The following is a 24949-nucleotide window of genomic DNA, read 5'->3' as shown; positions in this document are numbered from 1 at the left end:
CGTGATGTCCAAGGAGAAAAAAAAGCAGTAAATGCACAGCAAATTTTTAAAGGGAGCATTATCCCTAACCCACTTAGAGCGCCTCTGACCTTATTTGCCTGTCTTTGCTCAGAGTGCCCTAAAGGAAGTTATGGACCAGGCTGCCGACACAAGTGTCAGTGTGAGAATGAAGCCGCTTGTGATCATGTGAGTGGAGCCTGTAACTGTACAGCAGGTTGGCTTGGAATGTTCTGTGAACGAGGTATGTAGCAATTGTGATAGTTTTTCTGATGTGGTATTTATAAGTTTTAAAAATGAGGATAAAGCAATTAAATGGAAAACAAAGAACTATTGCATCCCTCCGAGATAAAAAGAACTGCCGATGCTGGAGTCAGAGATAACACAGTGTGGAGCTGGAGGAGCAGACCGAGCCAGGCAGTATCAGAGGAGCAGGAAAGTTGATGTTTCGCGTTGGGATCCTTCTTCAGAAATCTACCTTTAGACCCAAATGTCAACTTTCCTGCACCTCTGATGTTGCCTGGCCCACTGTACTCCTCCAGCTTCCCACACTATTGCATCCCTCACCATGTTTTGCGAATGAAATATTAGAATTATAACCTGCTGTGCCTCAACCCAATGAACCAGATGAAACTGTTCCATATGTTACTCTGGACAATGTTACAATATAAATGTACTGAGTGAATGTGCTGATCTGTCAATGCTTGTCCCCAGCTTGTCCTGATGGGTTTTATGGCTTGGAGTGTCGTCAGATGTGTGATTGCTTCAATGGTGCACATTGTAATCATGTAACGGGGACCTGCTCATGTCTTCCTGGCTGGATTGGACTGAACTGCAATCAGTGTGAGTTACAAAACTGAGTTTTTTTTTTGCATTTTTATATTATTCAGAATCTTTTTAAGGCAGCACACTCAATGTCCTGAGCTTTTCTTTGTGTTACCATGATCTTTCCATGCACTTGCCCATCACTGTCTACAATTAGAAAATGATATATGAGCATTTCCCATTTATCTGTGCCCTGCTGACTTTTTAACATTTATTAATGGGATGTGGGCATTGCTGTCTGGGGCCAGATTTTATTGCCAATCCCTAGGTTCACTTTAGAAGGTGGTGGCGAGCTACCTTCTTAAACAGCTGCAGTCCATGAGCTGTAAGTTGACCCACATTGCTATTCGGGAGAGAGTCTCAGGATCTTGACCCAGTGACAGTGAATGAACAGTGATGTACTTCCAAGTCAGGGCAGCAAGCAGCTTGGAAGGAAGTTTACAGATGGTGGCATTCCCGTGTATCTGCTGCTCGTGTTCCTCAAGATGTCAGAGGTCTTAAGTTTGGAAGGTGCTTCTAAGGACCCTTGGTAAATTTTGTAGTCTAAGTTGTAGGTATTACCTTGCTGCTATTTATGTGTGTTGATGGTGGAGGGAGTGAATGGGGTGACCATCAAACAGCGATGTCCTAGAGCTGGGATGACAGACCTCCAACAATCACAACTGACTTCCATTGTGCCAGGTCTGACTTCAACCAACGGAGAATTTGACTGAATTCCCATTAACTTAATTATTGCTGGTGCTCCTTGATGCCACATTTGGTCAAATGTGGTCATTTTCACCTCCCCTCTGGAAATTCAGCTCTTTTTTTCCATGTTTGAACCAAGACTGTAATGGGTTCAAGAAGTGAGCGGAACCCAAACTGGCCTCAGTAAGCAGCTTATTCTAAGCCAGTGCTGCTCATTAACTCTTCACCTTCCATATCTTTACTGATATTCAAGAACAGACTGATGGAACGGCTAGTGGCCTGGTTGTTGTCTTCTGATTTCTGGGTACATGACATTCCTGAGCAATTTTCTAGTCGTCAGTATGTGCCAGTGTTGAAGCTGTATTAAAATAACTTGTCAAGGAGTGCAGATAACTTTGGAGTATAAGTCTATTGTACTATTGCTGGACAGTTGTCAGGGCCACAGTCTTTGCAATATCCAGAGCCCCCAGGTATTTCTTGATATCACGTGGAATGTTTCTAATTGACTGAAGACTGCTATCTGTAAGGCTGGGAGCTTTGGATCATCTACGTGGCACATCTGGCTTTACATTGTTGTGAATGCTTCACCTTTACCTTCTGCAACGATATGTTGGGTTTTTCCACCATTGAGGATGAAGATATTTACGGAGCCATTTCTTCCAATGAATTGTTTATTTGTCTACTATTGCCAACTGGATGTGACAGAATTACAGACCTTAGATCTAATTCATTGCTTGTGGATTTGCTTAGCTCCATCTATCACTTGCTGCTTATTCGTTTGGCACACAGGTAATCCTATTTGTAGTTTTTATCAGGTTGACACCTCATTTTTAGATATGTCTGGTTCTGCGCCTGCTCTGTTGTCCTGCACTCTCCATTGAACTAGGGTTGATCCCCTGGCTTTGCTGGTGATGGTAGATTGGGGGAAATGCCAGGCCACAAGGTTACAGATTGTGTTGGAGTACAATTCTACTGCTGTCAATGACCCACAATGCCTCATGGACGTCCAGTCTTGAGTTGGTAGGTCTTTTCGAAGTTGATTCTAGTCAGCACTTTGAAAGTGCCACAAAATAATATATCGGGTATTCTCAATGAAAAGGCAGGACTTTTGTCTCCACAAGGACTGTGTGGTGTCAGTTTTACTAATACTGTCATAGACAGGTACATCTACATCAGGCAGGGTGGTAAGGATGAAGTCAAGTACATTTTTCTCTTGTGATGGTTCCCTTATTACCATCCACAGAGCTAGTCTAGCAGCTATGTCCTTTCAGACCCAATCAGCTCTCCCCAGAATACATTTTGCACCTTAGCCAACCTCTGTGCTTCCTCCAAGTTGTTGAAGATGGAGGATTGCTGATTCATCAGCCAAGTAAGGATGACATACAGCAGCCAGCAGGAAATTTATTTTCCCATGTTTGGCCTAATGCCATGAGTTTCAACTCCCTTCGAACTGTGATACTGCCTCTAGAACCCACCCAGTTGGATTTTTACGTCAATTGACAATGGATTTGTGGTCATCATTAAACTTTTAAGAGCAAATTTTTAATGAATTCAAATTTTACCATCTTCTGTGGTAGGGTTTGAAGCTGGGTCCCCAGAACATTATCTGATTACTCGTCTAGTGATACCACTGGAATGCCATTAGCTCCCCCTATCTGCCACAATCTCAATAGCTCTGGCCTCTAGGTTTCTGAAATCTCTCTCTTGATTCCATTGCCAAAGACTTGATATCCTGTACTGACAGTGTAGACACCAGAGCAAATTTACACATTTAAAAACAAATTTCTTTAATATATTACATTCCTCTCACAGTTTTTGTTTATTATATATATCGGTCGCTCCAACCATGAACTCCATTTGCCAACAATATTAAAGTCTGTTTTGACTCTAACAGTGTTATTTCGGTTGGCAGTCAGGAACTAATCAGATGCTGGGTTATCTGACTAAGTTAATGTCTTCCAGTCTCGTCCTCTCAAAATGATTTTCATTGACATTCCTCTATTGTTCAACACAAGTGATCCCAAACAGGGAGTTGTTAACAGGCTATTTCAATGCAAAGACATCACTGACAAGTTGAATTCTGATTTCACCCTATGCTCATACTTTCTCCCAGTGCATATCTAAAAGACACCTCAATTGCTCTAAAAATGTGAAGCAGTACTAGAGCACTTCAAAGGGCAATTAATAATCAGAAAGGATGGGATTTCAGTCATGTATAGAACCAAATCAGAGGTGGGAATAACAAGTTTTCTTCCCAGATTTAGCACTTGAATTTTACAACAATCTGAAAAGTCACTTTTACTGACAGCACCATTTTACTTTCATACTTTTGAGTCAGATTCTTCAACTGCCATAATGGCATTCATTTTCTCATTTCCTGGATAACTAATAACCCAGCAAACAGAGGTTCATTAGTGCAGTTGGCTGGTCAGCTGGTTTACAATGCAGAGTGAGGCCAACAGTGTAGGTTTGATGAATGAAGTTACCACAAAAGATTCTCCTTCTCAAGCACTCCCTTCACCTGAAGCATGGTTACCCTCTGGTTAAACCAACGCCAGTCATCTCTCTCCAATGAAAGAGCTGCCCTGTGGTCCAGTAGAAGTATGATGACTTTACCTTTTAATAGGCCACTAACATAACCATTATACCGCCAGACCCATGGGGTATCTATGGGGCTTAAACCCAATTTAAATCATTCAAACTTTGATGACCATTCTTTGAGTTGCGAAGACCTTAGGAATTGGAATTTCTTCCTGTAATCTATGGATGTCCTTAAAACCTTTAAAACCAAGCCTTTGTTCAGCAGCCATAATATTTCATTTTTTAAAAATGCTGTCATGGAACAAGGGTTCGACTGGCTGGGCCAGAACTTACTGTACGACCTGATTTGCCCTTGAAGAACATGAGGTACTTTAAATGTTTGTGACTCAGCGAAATTATTTAAACCTGGGAAATGTTTTGGGTATATACGTAGAATGTTAACAATGCTATGTAAATGCCAATTGTTATTAAGCTGAGCTAAAGTTTTGTGTGGCTTGGGGTACGTTTTCATCCATTGCCCTTTGTGTTGTTTCTTTGTTTCTGCAGCTTGCCCAGAACATTCATTCGGGGAGAACTGCAGCCAATCTTGTCATTGCCAAAATAATGCTAGCTGTGATCATGTGACCGGTCAGTGCAGCTGTCTTCCTGGCTGGATGGGAGCCACATGTCAGAGAGGTACAGCCTGCCTTACACTTCAACTGTGCAGCACCTCCTTTTGAAACAGGCCTCAATGAACGTAGGCAGTAAAGTTCCACAGCTTCTCAGAGACCTGCTTTGTCCCTGCAGATCTACCCCTCCCTTGTCTTTTCTTGCTGTACCATTTCTCACTGTCCCCTCCCACACTCTCCCAACCTCATTCTCCCTCCTTCCTCACTCACACTGTCAGGGTAAGCATGACGAATCTCCAGGGAAGCATCTACCAGAGTTGGAAGGCCTTCACTCAAACTCCATTAGTCTTGTGTAGTCAAGTGGATGGCATTGCAATGTTCAAAGACCTCAATTTTTGTCTGTGTGTGTTGGGAGAACTCCATAATTTATGTATGCATCAATTGTGATGTATCTTTTGCAGAAAATCTATTTCCTGTTTTTGAATGTGCTGAATGTCCTGTTTTTGGACTGACTAGTGTTTAGTCTGATGCAAAGCATTTTTGAGATAATTTTAACACCTGTATCTAAAGACCATTTTTAAAACATTTCCCAGCATGCTCGGCCGGTTTCTATGGTGCCAATTGCTTGCAAAAGTGTATCTGTCGCAATGGTGGAACATGTGATCATGTGACTGGTCACTGTACGTGCCCATTAGGTTGGACAGGAGTGGCATGTGAACTGGGTAAGTACTGAAAATGAACAAATACTGCTGTTTTTTTGCTTATCTTTCCAAGTAAGATTATAGATGGTTCTGTGGTATGTTTAAAAAGACAAAAAAAAACTTATGTATTAAGAAGACCCAACATAATTCACGCCCAATGTAATACTTCTGATACATAGTTGGTTTTGTAATGCTATAATAAGCAATTTTAAAAGCAGTTCTTTCGGAGTACAGAACTTGAGTATTGCTGGCAAAGGACTAATTTTGTCTAGGCTTTTAGCAGGACGTTCTGTCTGTCACACAGATGAGTAATGTGGTTCATGAATTTCATTGCCAGTATGATGCAGGTTGTACATTCCAAGGACTTGTGGATTATTTTAAGCCGCATGTCCCTTTTGGCTGTCAACAATGTGCGAGGTGCTAGCCATAGCCAACCAGCATGTGTTTAGAAAACCTGAACACCGTGTCTAATATTAGATGAGATTCTGTGATTGGATAGTGATTGCTAAATAGTTTGGGATATACTAAGAATTATGCTAACAACCAATTTGAGTCTGCCAATCGGGCTTGCTGTGTGGTGCATTTAAGTGTATGAGAATCTATTTATATTAATACACAGGACAATGTTCTTTGCAGAAAGAAAGAACATGTGCATGTATTGCACCTGTTTCAACTCAACAAAACAAATGATGGTCGTTCTCTTGTTCATCTCGAAGAACATTGTCATCTAACTTGTGCATTCTCTATAGCAACATTTCTCCCATAACAGAATCCACTTGCTAACGAATCAGCATTACCTTCTCACACAGCAAAAAAATATTGTTTTCCTCCTTGAATGATAAAAAACTGCAACAAAACTGAGTCCTTTATCAGCTAGATATAAGCAGTTTCATTATTTGTGGAAATTTACAATGCATTGACAATAGGATAGTCCATTTATAGACATGACGTTTGGTGAGAATACCAGGAATAACTCTTTTTTACAATCTTCAAATCTTGCCATATTGGATCTTTTACACTCATTAAGCTCGAATTTGTCTTGACAGATATAAATAACATGATTAATTTCTGGTTTTAAGAATCAACTGATTTGTGATATAATCTTCAGTGGCTGTCTAAATTATGGTAAGCCCCTCTTGATCTTAACAGAATGTACTCCGGGAAAGTACGGACTGGACTGCCAGCTGCTGTGTAACTGCCTGAATGGGGGACTGTGTGATCATCAGAGTGGGAACTGTACCTGCCAGCCAGGGTGGATAGGTGACAAATGTGAAACCCGTGAGTAACTTGAGTTCTTCAGCTAGTGGGGGCACTTTTTGGGACAGTTTCACCAGCCAATCATTTCTTTCATTTTTAATGCATGGGCCTTGCTGGCAAGGCTCCTATTTATTAACCGTTCCTACTTACAGTAAGAAGGTGATAGTGGGCTGCCTTCTTCTTCGTCACAGTTTTGTACAACTGAATGGTGTGCTCGATCACTTCGGGCAGCAGTTAAGTGTTAACCACATTGGTGTGTGAACCTGGAATCACATGTAGACCAGACCAGGTAAGGACAACAGATTTCCTTCTATAAAGGAAATTTGTGAATAAGTTGGATTTTTACAACATAGTCACATTTATTGAGTTCAAATTCTCAAACTGCTTTAATTTCAGATCATTTTTATTCATTCATGGTGTATGGGCATTGTTATTCATTCATGGTGTATGAGCCAGCGTTTATTGCCCATCCCTAGATGTCCTTGAGAATTTGGCAGTGAGTGTACTTTGAACTACTGAAGTCCATTTGATTTAGGGAGACCTACAATGCTGTTGAGAGACAGTGACACTGAAGGAATGTGTCTAGGTCTTGCTGCGTTTGGATGTAGACTGCTTCAATACCTGAGGAGTCATGAATGGTGCTAAAAATTGTGCAACCATCAGCGAACATCCCCACTTCTGAGTTTATGATGGAGAGAAGATCATTACTGAAGCAACGGCAGAGATGTCCCGAAGCTGGGATGACTGACCTGCAACAACTGCAAGCATTTTCTTTTGTGGCAGGTGTGACTTCAGCTAGCAGAGGGCTTTCCCCATGCTTCCCATTAAGTTGAGTTTTGTTAGGGCTCTTCGATGCTCCTTAATTCTTGGTCAAATGCAACTTTGATGTCAAAGGCAGTCATTCTGACCTCGCCACTTTTTGATCAGGTTTGAAAAATGGCTGTAATGAAGTCAGGGGCTGAGTGACCCTGGCAGTATCCAACCCTGAACACGTTGCTGTTAAACTGTACTGTCTTACATGATAGTACTGTTAAGGGCATCTTTTGTCACTTTACTGATGATTGAATATGGACCAGTGTAGTGGCCAAGTTGGATTTGTCCTGCATTTTGTGTACAAGACAAATGCAGGGAATTTTACACATTGTTAGGTATTTTTGCAAGTTTACAGAATTTATTAAGTTCGCCATATTGATGCTTTCCTTAATTTTCCTTATTTTTGGTTTGGAACTATAAATGACAGTTACGAATAGAACTTTGAATGTTCTTCTTTAAAATAGAGGAGACAACAAAAGATTGATGTTTGCTGTCGGGAACTGGCCTGGAAAGATAATGCGGGCTGATCATTGCTCTGATAACACTGTAGATGAGTTGACACTGAGATTTTGTCATGCTTAGGGACTGGTAACTGGTTGGATGTCAAATTGGTCGATCAAGGTAGGACCTGTGCTGGCCAGCCAATCACAGGGAATGTTGAAAAAGGGAAGCAAAAAATGGAGTGAACATGGTTTTCCTCAGCAGGTAGTTTTATATTAGAACCTGCCAGATGGTAATTACAAAAGTAAATAATTTTAAAACATAGGTGTGTTTATGAATGAAAGCATTTGCCTCAAAACATGAGTTAGCCTACACTTCTGTTAGCCTGAACAATAGAAACCATACAATCGTGATTCGCATTTGATCTGGGCAATATGGTGTTGTTCTTGCATAGAAAATACTTACAACTAATCATGGGCATCAAGAATATAATTCAATTCCTCACTTGTTTGATACAGTCAGAATTGTTAATTATTGAAAAAACCTCAATCCTATGTTAGTATCATTTATAAAAGTTAAATCAGAATTAAAAGTTAAAATTATGGTTTCGCTCACCTCTCAGTTTTGGCTGTAGATATTTCCTCTTGTCAATTTTATGCTCTGTATCTCCTCCCTATATTCTGGGACTGAAGAAATATTCACCATCTCCCTGCCACCTCATCAAGAAGGATGGGTAAAAATGTCCACTGGAGACTTTCTTGACTTACTGAGGGGTCAGTGAATGGTTATTTAAGAACCTCAACTCGCCACTGACCCAGTTACTGGCAACAGTGGCTTCTGAATAGCCATCTCATGACAAGGTGGGACTCTATTGTTGAGATTAGCAATAGGCTGAGAAGTTTGCTTGTCAACTCTTCACCTGATTTGCTTGTGACCTGGCAAGCATTCTCATTAGTAGGGGGAATGAATACATTACCATGAAACTTACTTAGAGTTCTACCTGACTTTCACCTGCAAATTGGAGAATCACAGTGTCTGTTTACTGTTGTGACACTAGCCCCTATCTATTTCCCTGTGTGACAGCTTGTCCCAAAGGTACCTATGGAGAGCTCTGTGAGGAACATTGCAACTGTGAGCATGGATCATCATGTCATCATGTGACAGGAAGCTGCCAGTGCACCAGGGGATGGAGAGGGAGACGATGCGAGAAAGGTGAGTGATGTAATCAATATCAAAATCAGGTCCAGAATTTCATAATTCAGCTTTGATTTTAAGATTCTTTCATCCTTTTAGGACATAGTACAAGCATACTAACTAAAAGCAGGAGTAGGCCATTCAGCTTCTTGAACCAAATCCACTATTTGATATTATGATTGATTGAAATGTGACCGGTGGTCTATTTTCCTATGACCCACTGTAACCTTAGGCTCACTTTTTAATCCCATTTTGTGCTCTATCTGATAATTTATCTCACCCTATTTTGTGCATGTGCCTTTTGTAAATACTTTATGCCCTCTGTACAACTTACATTCCTACCTATCTTTGTGCAATGAGCAAATTTAACAACCATATGTTCTCTCCCCTGAACCAAGTCAGTGGTATAGATTGTGAATAGTTGAGATCCCAGCATTGATCTCTTTAGCACTTTGCCAATTCAAAAAAAAATGGCCTGCTAATGTCTACTGTCTGCTTCCAGCTAACGAATTAGCTAATCAATCCTCTATCCATTCTAATATGTTACCTCCCACAACATGAGCACTTATCCTGTTTCATAATCTTGATGCTGCACCTTGTCAAATGCCATTTGGAAATTTAAATGTATAACATCTGTAGTTTCCTCTTTGTCTTCAATGCTTGTTACTTCCTCAATCCTAATAAATTTACCAAACAGTTACCCTTCCACAAAACCATACTGTCTGATTGCATTATTCTCTAAGAGCCTCGTCATAATCCCTTTAAAATTAATTCTATCATTTTCTCTGTATTACATGCTACACTAACTGGCCTATAGTTTTCTCCTTTCTATCTCCCTCCTTTCAAGAATAGTGGAGTTATTTTTGATATTTCCCAGTTTGATGGAACCTTCTGAAAATCTAGGGAATTTTGGAAAATTACAGCTATGAGAATAGATAGCTAGACATAGGCTTGACTGGTCTGATGATCTTGTTGTAAATGCATGGCCTGTTTAATAGTTTTTTTTAGTGGGAAGTTTGGAAGCGTCTAGGCGAAACATTGGAAGAATGTTGATGGGATTCTTGACCTCCGTGTCTGTTTTCTGTTTCGCCAACCCCTCACGTTCTTTGAAGATTAGAATCAGAAATGTGCCATTGCTATATCTTCCTCTTATGATGCTTTTCAAGGTCTTCCTATCCATAGGAATCCCTATTATAACAGTTAGTTAATCTTTCAACATCACTAACCCCATCGCCAGGATTGCTTCTGTTGATGTTCCCATTTAAATCGCATCTTCCAAAATCACACTGAATCCCCAAAAACTCAAACCTTTGGCCTTGTTCATAACTATGCTCAAATTAGGATTCTCCAATTAACAATTCTCCCCAGTTGCAGTAAAACACTTTCTGGAGTACATTGTAATGACTTCCGCAGTCTCTCGTCATCTCCAAAAGTTGGAAATCAACTTCCTGCTTGATCAATGCTGATAGGTTGAAGCTACTGGGTACTGTTTATTCGCAGGAGATATAATATCCAGAAACTAGATTACCGTGGGAAAATCTGAAAGCAGTACCAGACTTAAGCAACTGACTTAAAATTAGTTCACAGGTGGTTGATGTATCCTCTTTCTGATCAATGCTTCTTATGGATTTTTCACTGAAAACTCTTGAGCATATAGTTTGCAACAATAACTCGTATGGAAACAAGCCCTTTAACATCTCGTCCCTATTAGTATCCGCCACAAGTTAGTGGAGATTGTATCCTTGAGCTACAAGGGTGTCATTTTTTGAGATAATTACAAACTTTTGTGGGATGGTCCACAACAAACACACTTTACAATAAACCATGTATGAATGGTCCAGGAGACAAGCCTCACCTCATTGCGTTCATATCTTTCCAACAATAGCCTATCCATTCTTGCCAGCTCAACTGCACTGCACCAAACTGCACTATATGAATTAGCATTGAGAGTTAGGTGAAACACGACTAAAAGAGTTAAGAGTTATCCCACTGCAAGGACACAGCTAGTTTGAGCTGTTGTTTCCATTCTTTAGTTCCATTACTGTAACTGTCTGAAATCATTTAAGGGCAGACATTGATTTCTTCAAGTTTTCCCAGTCTTATTCCCTTATATGAGCAACCAGTATTTAATAACAAAAACCCTCAGCCTATTAGACTAGTGATTTGTTATTAATGTTACCTGAGAAACCAGTGTTCTGCTTACCTCTGTGTACGCTGTGGTTTTTGCAGACATGGGGTTTGTTGCCAGATATTTGCCAACCTGACCTTGATTTGGTCTTTCACCCAAATAACTGAGTTCGTCCATTACCCATGTACCCAACTTAACAAGCTACTGTTAGTGATCAGAGATAATGGGAACTGCAGATACTGGAGGATCCGAGATAACAAAGTGTGGAGCTGGATGAACACAGCAGGCCAAGCATGCTGCTTGGCCTGCCGTGTTCATCCAGCTCCACAGTTTGTTAAGCTACTGTTAGTGTTGTTGCTGATGTTAATCCTCATCTCATCCTCTCCTTTAGCTTGTTGGCCTGGCTACTATGGTGACAATTGTGTGCAGCGGTGTAACTGTTCCCCCAACACCCCCTGCAACCATGTGACGGGCGAATGTGGTTGTCCTCCAGGATTTGCAGGCAATGGATGTGAGCAGAGTAAGTACTTAGTGACATTTGTCTTTATCAAGGAGGTCTATTCATCAAGAATAAAATTGTGGAAAAACTGAACTAAAACTGACTCACATCTTGAAGAAAAGTATCAGTTGAAGCACCATTCTTCCTTTGTCTTGATATCAAAATATAATTGGCTCCATTACAAGTAAACAAGAGGCTGACATTGATTAAGTCTCTCAAAACTGCCTCTAATGAGTTTACCCCATTACCAGTAACTGGTATGTAAGAAGCAGATATACACAGCAAGATCCCACAAGCAACAAGGAGACAAATAACCACTTAACCCGCTTTTGATGACCTTCATTAAGGGAACAGTGTAAAACAAAATCCCAGGAACCTTCCACTCATCTTCCAATAATGTTGTGGTACACAAAATATCTGCTCCTGTAGGCAGAGAGACTAAGCTGAAACACAGTTTACCTCCTACAGTATGCTGATACATCACCGGGTCCTGGAGCAGGGCTCGAACCCACAAACCTCTGATTCAGGAAAGATTCAACGTGTATAGTCCATTTATTACGGTAAAAGATCTCAGTGGACTTCAGAGGAGAATAGTCTTAGACAAGGTTTTACAGCCAGCCATAAAGCGAAATGACCAAAAGTTTGGTCAATGACGACTTGGGGGATGAAAGTGTTATTATCATAAGGGCCAAAGTGACATAACAGCAGTTGGAGCATGAATGCTGGGTTGCTGCTAGGACAAGAGTATAGATGCTGTTAAGTTTCTGGTTGAAAGCTCAATCCAAATTGCTGACCTGCAATTTCTGACTCAGATGCTGACTCATCAGCTGTACCTTCCAGCATAGTGTCATAGAGTACAGAAAAGGCCTTTTGGCCCATCAAGACTACAGCAACATTACTACCACTTGCTGAACAAAGAGACCTCGGAGTGCAGGTTCATAGTTTCTTGAAAGTGGAGTCCTGGGTAGACATGGTAGTGAAGAAAGTTTTTGGTAGCTTGCCTTTATTGGTCGGTGCATTGAGAAGAGGAGTTGGAAGGCCATGTTGCGGCTGTACAGGACATTGGTTAGGCCACTATTGGAATATTGTGTTCGATTTTGGTCTCCCTGCTGTAGGAAGGTTGTTGTGAAATATGAAAGGGTTCAGAAAAGATTTACAAGCATGTTGTTGCTGTTGGAGGGTTTGAGCCAGAGCAGAATAGGCTGGGGCTATTTTCCCTGGAAAGTCAGGGGCTGAAGAGTGGCCTTATAGAGGCTTATAAAATCATGAGGGACATGAATAAAGTGTATAACCAAGGACCTATCCCTGGGGTTGTGGGAGTCCAAAACTAAAGGGCGCAGATTTAAGGTGAGAGGGGAAAGATTTAAAAGAGACCTCAGGGACAGCATTTTCTCACAGAGGTTGGTGCATGGATGAAATGAGCTTCCAGAGGAAGTGGAGGAGGTTGGTCAATTACAACATTTAAAAGGCATCTGGATGGGTATATGAATAGGCAGGGTTTAGAGGGATATGGGCCAAATGCTGGCAAATGGGACTAGATTTGTTTAGGATACTGGTCAGCACGGATGTGTTGGGTCAAAGGGTCTGTTTCCATGCTGTACAACTCTGACTCTCTGACACTGAAGTCGCGTTTCATCCCAATTTCCTGCACTTGTCTCAGCACTTAAAAGATCATAACATTCAAGGACCGAACAGAGTCGAATAACATTGACTATGCAGCATTTTCAGTCTTCTTGCAGATTTCTAGCAATCGTTTTCTCTCTTTTTGCTTGTCTCTCCAGCAAAACTTTCAGACATTTTATCCTGTTGTCTCTTTCGTTAGCTTGCCTCCCGGGTACTTATGGACAGAACTGTAACCAAGTGTGCCAGTGTTCAGCTCAAAACCAACAATGCCACCCAGTGAGTGGAGAATGCGTCTGTGCACCTGGTTACCATGGAGACAATTGCAACCTGAGTGAGTTTTACTTAACTTGATTAACCTGTATGATCCACGGGCATTTCCCTGCATCCTAGGCAGCAGTCAGGATAAGCTGTAGAGAAAGACTGACTGAATCCTTTGAGTGGCTCAGTACATAGATGTGCTTCCTTATGTAGTATTACCTGCGTTCAATCCCCCGACTATAAATCTGAGCAGCAATGGAAAGGAAAGAACTTGCATTCTTATAGTGCCTTACACGTCCTCAGGATCTCCTTAAGTGCCTAACAGCCAGTCTAGTACTTTTCTTGACATGTAGGGAAGTGGCAGACAGCAAGGTGCCACTAGATGCAAAAGGAGCAGGTTTAAAGTAACTTTTATAAGGAAATTGAATAAATATTTGAAAAGGAAGAAATATTGAGAGTTGTGAAGATGGACAGGACAGAATGGAACAAATGAATAAATCTGTAAAAGCTGTTATAAGCACCGTGGGCTATGGAGATAAGCCTGTCAAAGGTAGATAGATGATTCCCTGACAAGGTGGGCAGGTACCTGATGATCTGGTGATGTTCTGTTTCTTCCTAAAAGGATGTCCAGATGGGAGGTATGGATCCAACTGCGCCCAACTATGTCGATGTTTGAACGGAGGCCTGTGTGAGACAGTGAGTGGGACATGTATCTGTCCACCTGGGTATGTCGGAGCTGACTGTAATCAGAGTAAGTGAACAGCAACACCAAGAGAACTCAGTTATTGAAGGGTGTGGATCTACATTAGAGGGGCGGGGCTGAGTGCATTGTGTCCACCCCTCATCTGAACTGAGATCCAGAAAACTCTAAACTATTGCCAGTAAAATAAAATCCCTCACCATTCATCCTCAGTGCCTGCAGGTGAGAACAAAATCCACATGCCTTAGAGATAAATGTTTGAAAATGTATGTGGAGAAGGGATCTCTTGCAGAAAATGAACAAGGGCAAAGTGATTGAATGGTCCCTCTCGGTGCTCTGAATTTGCTTGATTCTATCTGCTCGGGCTTATAGCGACGCCCAGTGATGCTGTGTTAACACTGCACCTCTTTTTATCTACAGCCTGTCCTGCTGGCTACTATGGGACAGATTGCTCCACAGCTTGCTCATGTGGAGAAGGTGCAGAGTGTGACCATGTGACTGGAAGATGCATCTGCCCAGCAGGCAGGATTGGCTCTCGATGTCAGCACGGTGAGTAACATGTCATTCCGAGTCTGATTTGCTATTCTCTTCCATCATACCTGGCAAATGGTCTTAGGAAGGCAGGTAGAACTAACTTGTTTGGCATCAGAGCTGGACTCGGCCATTTTTGAAGTTTAAGATAACATCAGGGCTTTCAAACGCAAGATTTAAAGCAGTGTTTTGCGCATGTGTTATAACATCTCTACCCACGGATTCATACACCTGCAAGAGTACTCACAAAATCAGCATACACTGGGGCGAGAATCTCTGTCCCTCGTTTCATTCATTTGTGAGGTCCCCTTGGTGATTTGTTTTGATGGAAGCGGAATGCCCCCTTATTCCACAGATTCCTCAGAGGGCATTGGATATTTAGTCAGATAGAAATGGTGTGTAGGGATACAGGGAAGATGCAGGAGATTGGCACTCAGTATTAGAACTGGTACAGGCACAATGGGCTGAATACTTTCCATCTGAGCCATTGCAATTCTTTGATTTTGTGATTTAAAGCAAAGTTAATTAATGGTCAGGGAAAGGTCTTATAGCACATCTTGTGCAGACATCCCCTGACAGGAGAATTGTAGTGGATGATCACCAGCCCAGATGCTCTGTGGAACAGATATAATGTGACATCCACACTTTGTCTGTCCACACCAAACCTTAGGGGTCTTAGCTGTAATCTCTGTCTCTTTGTTACCTGTTCATATTGAAATGTGTTTGGTATGTAACCACTATTTTGTATATTCAGTGTGTCCTAAAGGCAGGTTTGGTCAGGGATGCCAGTATGTCTGCATGTGCAAGAATGGAGGGTTATGCAACCCAGTTGATGGCTCCTGTTCCTGTGGTCTGGGCTGGACCGGGGCCCTATGTGGACAAGGTGAGTGCATCCTACATTGAAAAGAAGCTTAAAAATATGCAATGGAAGCACTTAATGTCATTTTGATGCCAATTCTTGAAGTCTCCAGTATGCAAAACCTGAATTTGAAATTTCTGGGTACATTTGATCAGAAATTAAATGTAAGTTGAAGATAATTTTTTTCAGTGTCCAGATTGTCAAGGTTGGGTTACCTTGTCTCTAGAAATACCCCCTTTGATTGATAGCCTTCCGCACTTGTCCGGGAATCTGCAGGAACTTAATCTCGTGCAAGCAACATGGAAATAAACTCATACAGGGTGTTCAGGATGCAAATCTTTTTCATTTTATTTCAACACTTTTGAAAGCTGTAAACAAAATAAAAAATTTGGAGCTTGGGGGTAAAGTTTGTTTAATTGGTCAGAGATGTTAGAGGTCTTGTGATGAAGCCTTTAAAAGTATGAGCAGCATTGTCAACCCTGTTCCATTTCTGTTTGTGTCAGTCCTTTATCTTCTTGATCTGAGTTTTTCATTGGCTTTAAATGTTCCTTTAAAGGTAAATGTAAGAACCTCCTTTTTTTAAAAAAAGGAGTGGCTTTTACTTACAATAAAGCAATACTGAGAAGGAGAAGTAACAGAATTGTTAGAAGGAGCAATAGGAGCATTGGCAGATAGATACAGGAGTAGACTATTCAATCCATCGAGGCTGAGGGCCGGAGCGCAGCACCTCTGACACTACAGCACTCCCTCAGTTACACTATTGGAGCATCCAGCTAAATTACTTGCTTAGGTTTCTTAAACAGTACTTGAACTTATGAACAGCTGAGGTGAGATTGCTACCAATTGCCATGGCTGATATCTTAACTTTCTAAGTTATAATAAAACATAGCAGAGGACGACACACAAGTTGATAATGAGACAGAAAAGATAGAGAAGCAAATAAGAACAAGACAAAGGGAGACAGTGACAGAGTATTAGGGCTGGACTGTTCAGGAAAGATATCTGGGAACAAAGAGCAGTAAATTGTGTCTGAGATAACGGGAACTGCAGATGCTGGAGAATCCGAGACAACAAGATAACACTCCTGAGATCCTACTTGGCCTGCTGTGTTCATCCAGCTTCACACTTTGTTATCTAAAGAGCAGTAAATATTTGAAACTCCCTTCCACAAACGACAGTGGATGCTACAGCAATTAATTTTAAATCTGAGATGGAATAATTTTTGATGAGCATAGCTATTAAGGGATATAGACCAAAAGCAGGTATGTAGAGTTAGGCCACAGATCAGCCATGATCTCATTGGATGGTGGAACAGGCTTGAGGGGCTGAATGGCCTACTCCCATTTCTATGTTCCCATGTAGATAGAAACAGAGGCAGAGACAATGACAATGAAAACAGAAAGAAAAATGTAGCAGAAAGACAAACGTAGATAAAGTGTGCACTTATTGTTATGTTGTCCTGTGATATTTCTGGTTGTCATTGTTTTTGAGCCCATCCCCTGACTCTGTGGTGTGGTGTGCTGGAAATCAAGGGCCAGTTTTGTTGAAGTTATCACAAATGTGTGAAGATTTATTTAAAGCCCCCAATTTATTTGACTGATGTACACAATGATCAGAGGTATTGATAGAGTGGACAGCCAGAGACTTTTTCCTAGGTTGGAGGTAGCTATTACGAGGGGACTTAGTTTTAAAGTGTAAGGAGGTAAATATTGGGGAGACATCAGAGGTAGGTTCTTTACTCAGAGCATGGTCGGGGCATGGAATGCATTGTCGGAGAGGGTAGTGGAGTCGGCCTCATTAGGGGCATTTAAGCAGCTATTAGCTAGGCATATGGATGATAGTATAAGGTAGGGGTGGAGGTTAGATAGACCTTAGGATTAGGGTAAAAGTTTGGCACAACATCATGGGCCGAACGGCCTGTACTGTGCTGTACTGTTCTATGTTCTATGATGAACTCAAGGTAAAAGAAAACACTCATCAGGTTGTCTGTTTATTTCAAAGTGCTTTTGACCAATGGTAGGAAAGAAGCATGAATTATTAACGTTTAACTGCCTATAACTTAAACAAAGCGCCTTTAATAAAATCCCATTCTCACATAAGCAGACACACAAAAATGAGACAAAAACACAAATATTAACCCTAGGGAAGGAACAAAAGAAAATTCAGTGATACTGGTTTTCTGACGCCAATCTGAACAAGGGACATTGGTGAGGTTTTTCCCTTCAACTTCCTTCCAATTCCTTTTGACTTTTTGATGAGGAGACAGAGTTATTGGACATAATGATGCTCAACTTTTCATCCTCCACTTGAGGATTTGCATTTTCAATGTCTCTGAAGGTGGTCTTCCCTTTTTACTTGCAAGAAAGGAATTTGCAGACAGAGAGACTAGCCAGTCACTCAGGACTTGATTTTACATCTTCACTGACAGAAGGGTGTGAGAAAGAGATAATGGGAACTGCAGATGCTGGAGAATCCGAGATAACAAAGTGTGGAGCTGGATGAACACAGCAGGCCAAGCACCCCCCTGCTCCTAAGATGCTGCTTGGCCTGATGTGTTCATCCAGCTCCACACTTTGTTACCTGTGAGAAAGAGAGGCGTTTTCTGATTCACAGGCTGGACATTTCTGCTGTATTGTCCAAAAACTAATCACTCACCCTTGTGTCAGTCAAGAAGTTGATACTATGCTGAGTACGCCATGCTGCTCACAACTGGTTCTATTGAAAAACCAATCAAAATCTGTCACTGGGCTAAACTGGACCTGGTGACACCACTACAGACTCTATCCAGTATCCTAAACCCCCCCGCCCCCCACCACCCAACTGCTTGTATAAGCCAACATTGAGGATGCAACTCCTAGTGATTTCTGATAATTCATTCTTCCAAAGCCTGTAACATCATCTTCCACAGTCCCTCGGCTTCAAGAAGTATCTTTTCCCATTTCAAAGCCCACAGTCCAAAATTGTAAAAATAGTTTTTAACTCTCTGCAGTTGCTTATATGTTGTTATATTTCTTATTTCTCCCAGTTCTGACTATAGATTATTGATCTGAAACGTTGTCTGTTTTTCTCTGCACAGATGTTACTCAGTGAGACTTCCCAGCATTTTCTGTTATTATTACAGATTTGCCGGTCTGGAGTGTACTGACTATGTTGCAGATACTTTGTGTTGATGATTTTGATTGAGCTAGAGTTTACAGAATCGGCATTCCCAGTTTGGTTTTATCTTTTTCAGAATGTCCCATTGGGAAATTTGGTGCAAACTGCCAGCTAGACTGTGCATGCCAAAATAATGGCACCTGCAACCGTATAACAGGATACTGCCAGTGTGCGAGAGGGTATTATGGGCACAGCTGTGAACATGGTGAGTTGGCAGGAAGTTTTTATAGACTCATACAGTTATACAGCAGAGAAATAGACCCTTTGGTCCAACCAGTCCATGCCAACCATAATTCCAAACTATACTAGTCCCACTTGGCTGTACTTGGCTCATATTTCTCCAGTTTACTATTTATGTACTTATCCAAATGTCTTTTAAACTTTCTTATCGTACCCACATCCACCACTTCCTCTGGAAGTTCATTCCGCAAACAAACCACTCTGTGTATATAAGTTGCCCGTCATTCTTTATTTAAATCTTTCTCCTCTTACCTTAGAAATGTGCCCTTTAGTCTTAAATCTCCAAACCTAGGGAAAACACATCTGCCATTCACCTTATCATGGTTTTATGAACCTTTGTGGGATAGTCTGTCAACCGCCTACGCTCAAGTCCCAGCATCTCCAAACTCTCCTTATAACTCAATCTCCCCATTCCTGGCAAAATCTTTTTCGAACCCACTCCAGGTTCATAATATCCTTCCTATAACAGGGTCACCAGAACTGCACACAGTACTCTAGAAGAGGCCTCATCAACGTCCTGTACAACCTCAAAATGATGGCCCAACTCCTTTGAGAGACTCGGGACAATGTGGGTGGTAGAGATCTTAAAGGCAAAAGCTACTTTTTTTTATTCCTTCTTGGGTATCTGAGCTGGCAAGACCAGCATTTATTGTCAGTTTCTCCAGTATAGCAAATGGCAGAGTGAGCATCCTCCTCCTTAAACACTGCCAAAGCTTCGTGACAACGGAGTAGTTTTCTGGGAGAGGGCATAAAGCAGCCAATCACGTAATTGTGCATTTGATGACATGCACTGAATAAAGACTTCACCATTCCCTCTGTAAAGGGACGTGAATGAACCAGGTTATGATAATCTTGCAGTTTCACTGTCAATTTCACAGACACTGACGTTTTATTTCCAGAATGTAAATCAAGAACCGAATTCAAATTCTTTAACTGCCCTGGTGAGATTACTAGTTCAATAACATTACCTCCACATCACTATACCTGTGCAGGTGGCTCAATTAGTCCTTCAGGCCTAACTATGAATACTTCCATTTGAGAGTCTAATTCGATTTGTGTTAGGGGAAATCTCTTGGAAGAAAAGTCCAATTGGAGAAATCCTGAGAATGGAAGCAAGTTGGGAGAGAGTTTGAGGGGGACACCAAAGGCTGACAGTTAGAGGGGATGGTTGTTGATCAGAGTGTGGAGTGTGTTTGGGAGTAGCGTGGAGAATGATATTATATGGTTAGGCTGAGCAGGAACTAGAGGAATGTTCTGTGAAAAGACTTGCATTATAGATGAGTGTTCTACCTGCAAATGGAGTGAAAGTTGACTGGAGAAAAGGCAGGAAGAGTTATATTTAGTGAGCCCTTTTAAGGATTCAAGGAAAAGGGCCACAAAAGGAAGGTTGGATCAGAAACCAAATCATTTAAAATACTGAAATTGTTGGAGAAACTCATCAGGTCTGGTCTGGGTCACTGCACCCAAAGTGTTAACATTGTTACCATCCCCACAGACACTGCCAGATGCTTCTGCAGCATTTTCTGTTTTATTTTTCAGATTGCTGTCATCCACAGTTCCATGTTTCATTTAAAATGCTGCTAGAAATGGATGTGGGTTTGGATGGGTGATTAGCAAATGAAGGGATATGGTGGTGGGACTGATGTCTGAGGATCCACTCAATGTATTCAAACACACGACCCAGCACAGGCACAGCGGGTTGAATGGCCTCCAGTGATAGATGATTCTGTGGCATGGGCAGAGAGCCAAATTGGACTGTTAAAGGGAGTTTGAAATGATTCCTGATACTGCAAGTACTTGGAAGTTTTGCAATCGGGATAAGTTGAACAAGAGCTAGATTAGATCCTGAATATAGTTTGACCATTATTGACTGAGGGTGTGAGTGGCCTTATATACACTGCTAAACTTTCACCTCCGTCAGACCAGGGTGTAATGTTATATTCGTTGTACGATATCGCCACCTGCTGCTAAGTTTTGCAATCACTGACGTTCGCTGAACTGACTACAGTTCACTGACAATTCATTACTTACGTACTTGTTACTTCCTCATTACTTTTGGCATTGTTTGAGTAAACCAAAATATCCAGAAAGTGAACTAAGGGGGTTTTTAACAGCACTTCTTTTGAAGACTGAGTTGTGCATTCTATGCTGATGCTGGGAATGTGGCGTTAACGGTGAGGAATTACTCAGTTTCCAATTCAGAGACACAACAGGATAATAGTCCTTTTACAGCCAAGTGAGAGAATTCCGTTTTAATGTCTCTTCTCAAAAACATTGCAGTACTCCTTCAGCTCCGCACAAGTTGCATTAGCTTGGATTTTCTGTGCTGGAAATGGGTTCAAACCTAGGCCCTGAGGCTGTGCCGTGAGCCATGGCTGAACTACTTGAGGTCACTGTTTCGGTGCCTTTGGTAGCCAGAAGTTTGCCACACAAGTAACATTATTTTCGGAAGCAAGTCTGTGGTTGGTGGCCTAACGCACTCTGAGAGACAGGAGGTGGTTGGGACACACTAGTAGGCAGGCGTGCACAATTTGCTTAGCTTGCAATGTTTCGCTTTAACCTTTTGAAGCTGCTCTAAGTGCCGGTTTGTGTTCACAGTGTGTCCCCTTGGATTTCACGGAGAAAACTGCCAGCATTTGTGTGACTGCAGAAACAAGGCAGCTTGTCACCCTGTAACTGGCCAGTGCCTGTGCTCAGCTGGTTACTACGGAGACTACTGTGAGAAAGGTACTCATTCTGATAAAGCATTTTGTACAGTTTATGACAGCACTAACATCTACACCCCTAGCCCTCCAATTAAAACCAAGAGGCCCAAATTACCTAGCCTGAGAGCTGGCTGTTCAACATGTGCAGGCATCATTGTGACGCTTGGTGAACAGGCCTGAGAAGCTATGTGGGCAACACTGTCCTGTACACTCTGATTTGCAAAGGCCTGTTCTCAATGCCATTAGTTCATTGTGGATGAGTCAAATCTTCATGATCAGCCTTTCTCAGCAACCTGAGGGACACAGCAAACAAATTTAAACCCTGGATCCTTGCAAGGCTTGGTGATTCACATCCATCGTGTTAATTGGATTGATGTTGCCTGTGCCAAGGATATTTACAGATAATTTCCTGCCCATGAGGGCTATGGAATTGTAAGGGAACTAGGACCATTCATGAACAACATTGTCTGCACTGTAGTTAATTGGACTGTGTTGCTGGCTCCCAGAGCCAGCCTCCTGCTGAGGTACTGAGGCATCTGAAATCCTTATTTTCTTTCTCCCCCGGGGTGCTGTAGAATGCGAGGAAGGACGTTATGGGGAGCAATGCCAGCAGATGTGCGACTGCGAAGGAGGTGTGGCTTGTGAAGCCATAACAGGAAAATGCCTCTGTCTGCCAGGGAAAACTGGCACAAGGTGTGATGTTGGTAAGGATTTGTGCAGTACTGTGTCAAAGCATTGAACGCTCAGTGTTCTGTGAAAAAACTTCGTCCTAATCACTCTTTAATCCCCGTGACCATTTTAAATTGATCGTCACTGAATGCCCTGATGATGTAATCTTTGCTGTCGTAAAATGCTTCAAAATTCAAAGCAAAAACATCCAATGCAATCCAATCCAATCCCTTTAGTTATCACTTTTGCAGAAGAAATAGCTGCAGTATCTCAATTCTGTCTTCACCAACATTATGGACTGGTGAAAAGTAGGGTGCAGATGTGGGGGTCAATTAGGATCCTAAACAAGAAAGATTTCTGAAATGTCAGCTTTCCTGTTCCTGTGATGCTGCCTGGCCTGCTGTGTCCCTCCAGCTCCACACTATGTCATCCTTAACAAGAGAGAACTTTACACTGGGCAACATTTCTTATAGTCTTACAAATGGGAACAGAAGTAGTCCATTCGGCCCCACCAGCCTGCTCCATCATTCAATAGGATTATGGCTGATTCAACATTCCTCACATCCACTTTCCTGTATTTTTCCCCCAACCCTTGAAATCTATCAATTTCAACCTTATGTATAACAAGGACTTTTGTCCCATAGCTGCTGTCTGTACAAAGGAGCTCCAAAGACTCGCGCCCTTTCAGAAACCACATTCCTTTTAATCTCAGTCTTAAATTGGCAACCCTTTTATTTTGAGAATATGCCCTCTGGTCCTAGACTCTCTAAATGAGGAAAACCATCCTTCCGACCTTTACCTTGTCAAGCCCCTTAAGAATTCCAAATGTTTCAATGAGTTCATCTTGCGTTCTCCTAAACACCAGTGAGTAAAGTCCCAAACTGTTTAGCCTCTGCTCATAAGACAACATGTATGAAAGGGTTAGTAAGAACTGCCGATGCTGGAGTCAGAAATAACAGTGTGGAGCTGGAGGAGCACAGCAGGTCAAGCAGCACCAGAGAAGCAGGAAAGTTGGCATTTCAAGTTGGGACCCTTCTTCAGATTTCTGAAGGGTCCTGACCCGAAATGTCAATATCCCTGCTCCTCTAGTGCTACCTGGCCTGCTGTGCTCTTCCCGCTCCACACTGTGTTATGTATGAAAGGGGTGAAGGGATTAAGTCTTCAGCAGAGATTCAAGGTTGGACAACCCTCTGAGATTTGAAGATCTATCTCAAGGACACTGCTGTGTGCACCCTACAGAAAAATCACAGATTCTTCTTTGTGATTTTATTTGAATGTTCTTCTTTACTGGATATAAAAAACACTGAAAACAGGAAAACCAAGTTTGTCTTGGCTGACTAATGATTGGAATGCATGAGGCAAGTTGCATAATGAAACCTTCAGGAGCATGCTTAATCACAATTGACAACCCTAATGGAGATTGCAGTTAATGAGTAATTCATTTCTTGTTCTCCGCAGATTGTCAAACTAATCGCTATGGCCCCAGCTGCTCCTTGAACTGCAAATGTTCCAATAATGGTCGCTGTGACTCCCAGAACGGACACTGTACCTGTCTGTATGGTTGGACTGGGCCTACCTGTGAGGAAGGTAAAAGTGTTTCCTCTTGTTCTAAATCTAATTCTTTTCCTTCACCATTTTCCAGCTGGCTAAGACAAAGAATTAATCTGGGACCAGACGGATTCCTTAATATTATCTGAGCAGGAGGAGGAACCTTCTACGCTGGGCTGGATTTAACCCAGCTCCCTGCCTGGTACAGTAACTCACCTCAACCTGTCCTCATCTTCAGATCAGGAGTGGGTTATCCAATCCTTTGTGCCAGGGTTAATCAGACTGGGGCAGCTCTTACCTTAACCCCATCGACCTATCTTGGTTCCCTAGCCTTTCTGTCCCTTGCCTCACATGGTTATGAAATTTTCACCCACTCTGCGATAGATTTTTGTGGGAAGAGGGTTTCAGACTTTTTCTGCTTTTTTTTTATTTTGAGTAAGTGCTATGACCCAACAACAGCCCAAGCTCCAGTCATCCCTTCAGTGTGTCTGAATTTGACCACAGTGTCACACCCAATCCTGTCATTCACTCTACTGTCCTTCCTCTTGAGATGAAAAATTAATTGATTCACCAACTTTTCTGCCCAATACCACTCCAATAATGACGAGTGATTAAAGCTTTATTTCTGCTTTACTTGGAAATGTATCTATTTTGTGACTAAACAGCCTAGCCAGTGAGCAGCATTGAGTTATCTAATGCTGTCACACTGCCAAATAGCATGGCTTCCTGGTGATCAAAATGTGGAACTCTATTCTCCTTCACTCAAAATAGGACTGTTCAATGTCCTGCTAATACAGTAAAGTACCGAGGTATTTTCTGGTTCCTAGCCTTAATCGTGTCTCTGGATCCAAAACATTGTAGGTTCAAGTCTCATTCCACAGACATGCTGCAAAATCCACACAAACATTTCCAGTGCTGTACTGAGGGAGCGCTGCACTGTCTCAAGTGCCATCTTTCAGATAAAACATG

General features: G+C 41.8%; 1 protein-coding gene across 4 annotated transcripts in view; it reads left to right on the top strand.

The window, feature by feature from the left end:
- The window catches only part of LOC125466575 (multiple epidermal growth factor-like domains protein 6), a 433777-nt gene that overhangs the window by 404053 nt on the left and 4775 nt on the right, over positions 1–24949 (top strand). For 3 of the 4 annotated variants that reach the window (XM_048561224.2, XM_059638102.1, XM_048561227.2), the window contains 15 exons: positions 113–241; positions 712–840; positions 4597–4725; positions 5252–5380; positions 6509–6637; positions 8954–9082; positions 11584–11712; positions 13514–13645; positions 14195–14323; positions 14693–14821; positions 15558–15686; positions 18895–19023; positions 21657–21785; positions 22339–22467; positions 23891–24019. In XM_048561224.2, the coding sequence (XP_048417181.1) occupies positions 113–241; positions 712–840; positions 4597–4725; positions 5252–5380; positions 6509–6637; positions 8954–9082; positions 11584–11712; positions 13514–13645; positions 14195–14323; positions 14693–14821; positions 15558–15686; positions 18895–19023; positions 21657–21785; positions 22339–22467; positions 23891–24019 (1938 nt within the window). The remainder of the gene's footprint in view (positions 1–112; positions 242–711; positions 841–4596; positions 4726–5251; positions 5381–6508; positions 6638–8953; positions 9083–11583; positions 11713–13513; positions 13646–14194; positions 14324–14692; positions 14822–15557; positions 15687–18894; positions 19024–21656; positions 21786–22338; positions 22468–23890; positions 24020–24949) is intronic. The other variant, XM_048561225.2, reaches the window with a different exon arrangement.

This window comes from Stegostoma tigrinum, chromosome 28, assembly GCF_030684315.1.
Source record: "Stegostoma tigrinum isolate sSteTig4 chromosome 28, sSteTig4.hap1, whole genome shotgun sequence".
Taxonomy (NCBI): Eukaryota; Metazoa; Chordata; class Chondrichthyes; order Orectolobiformes; family Stegostomatidae; genus Stegostoma; species Stegostoma tigrinum.
Note: the sequence above shows the minus strand (reverse complement) of the source record. Positions and strands in the feature narration are given on the sequence as shown.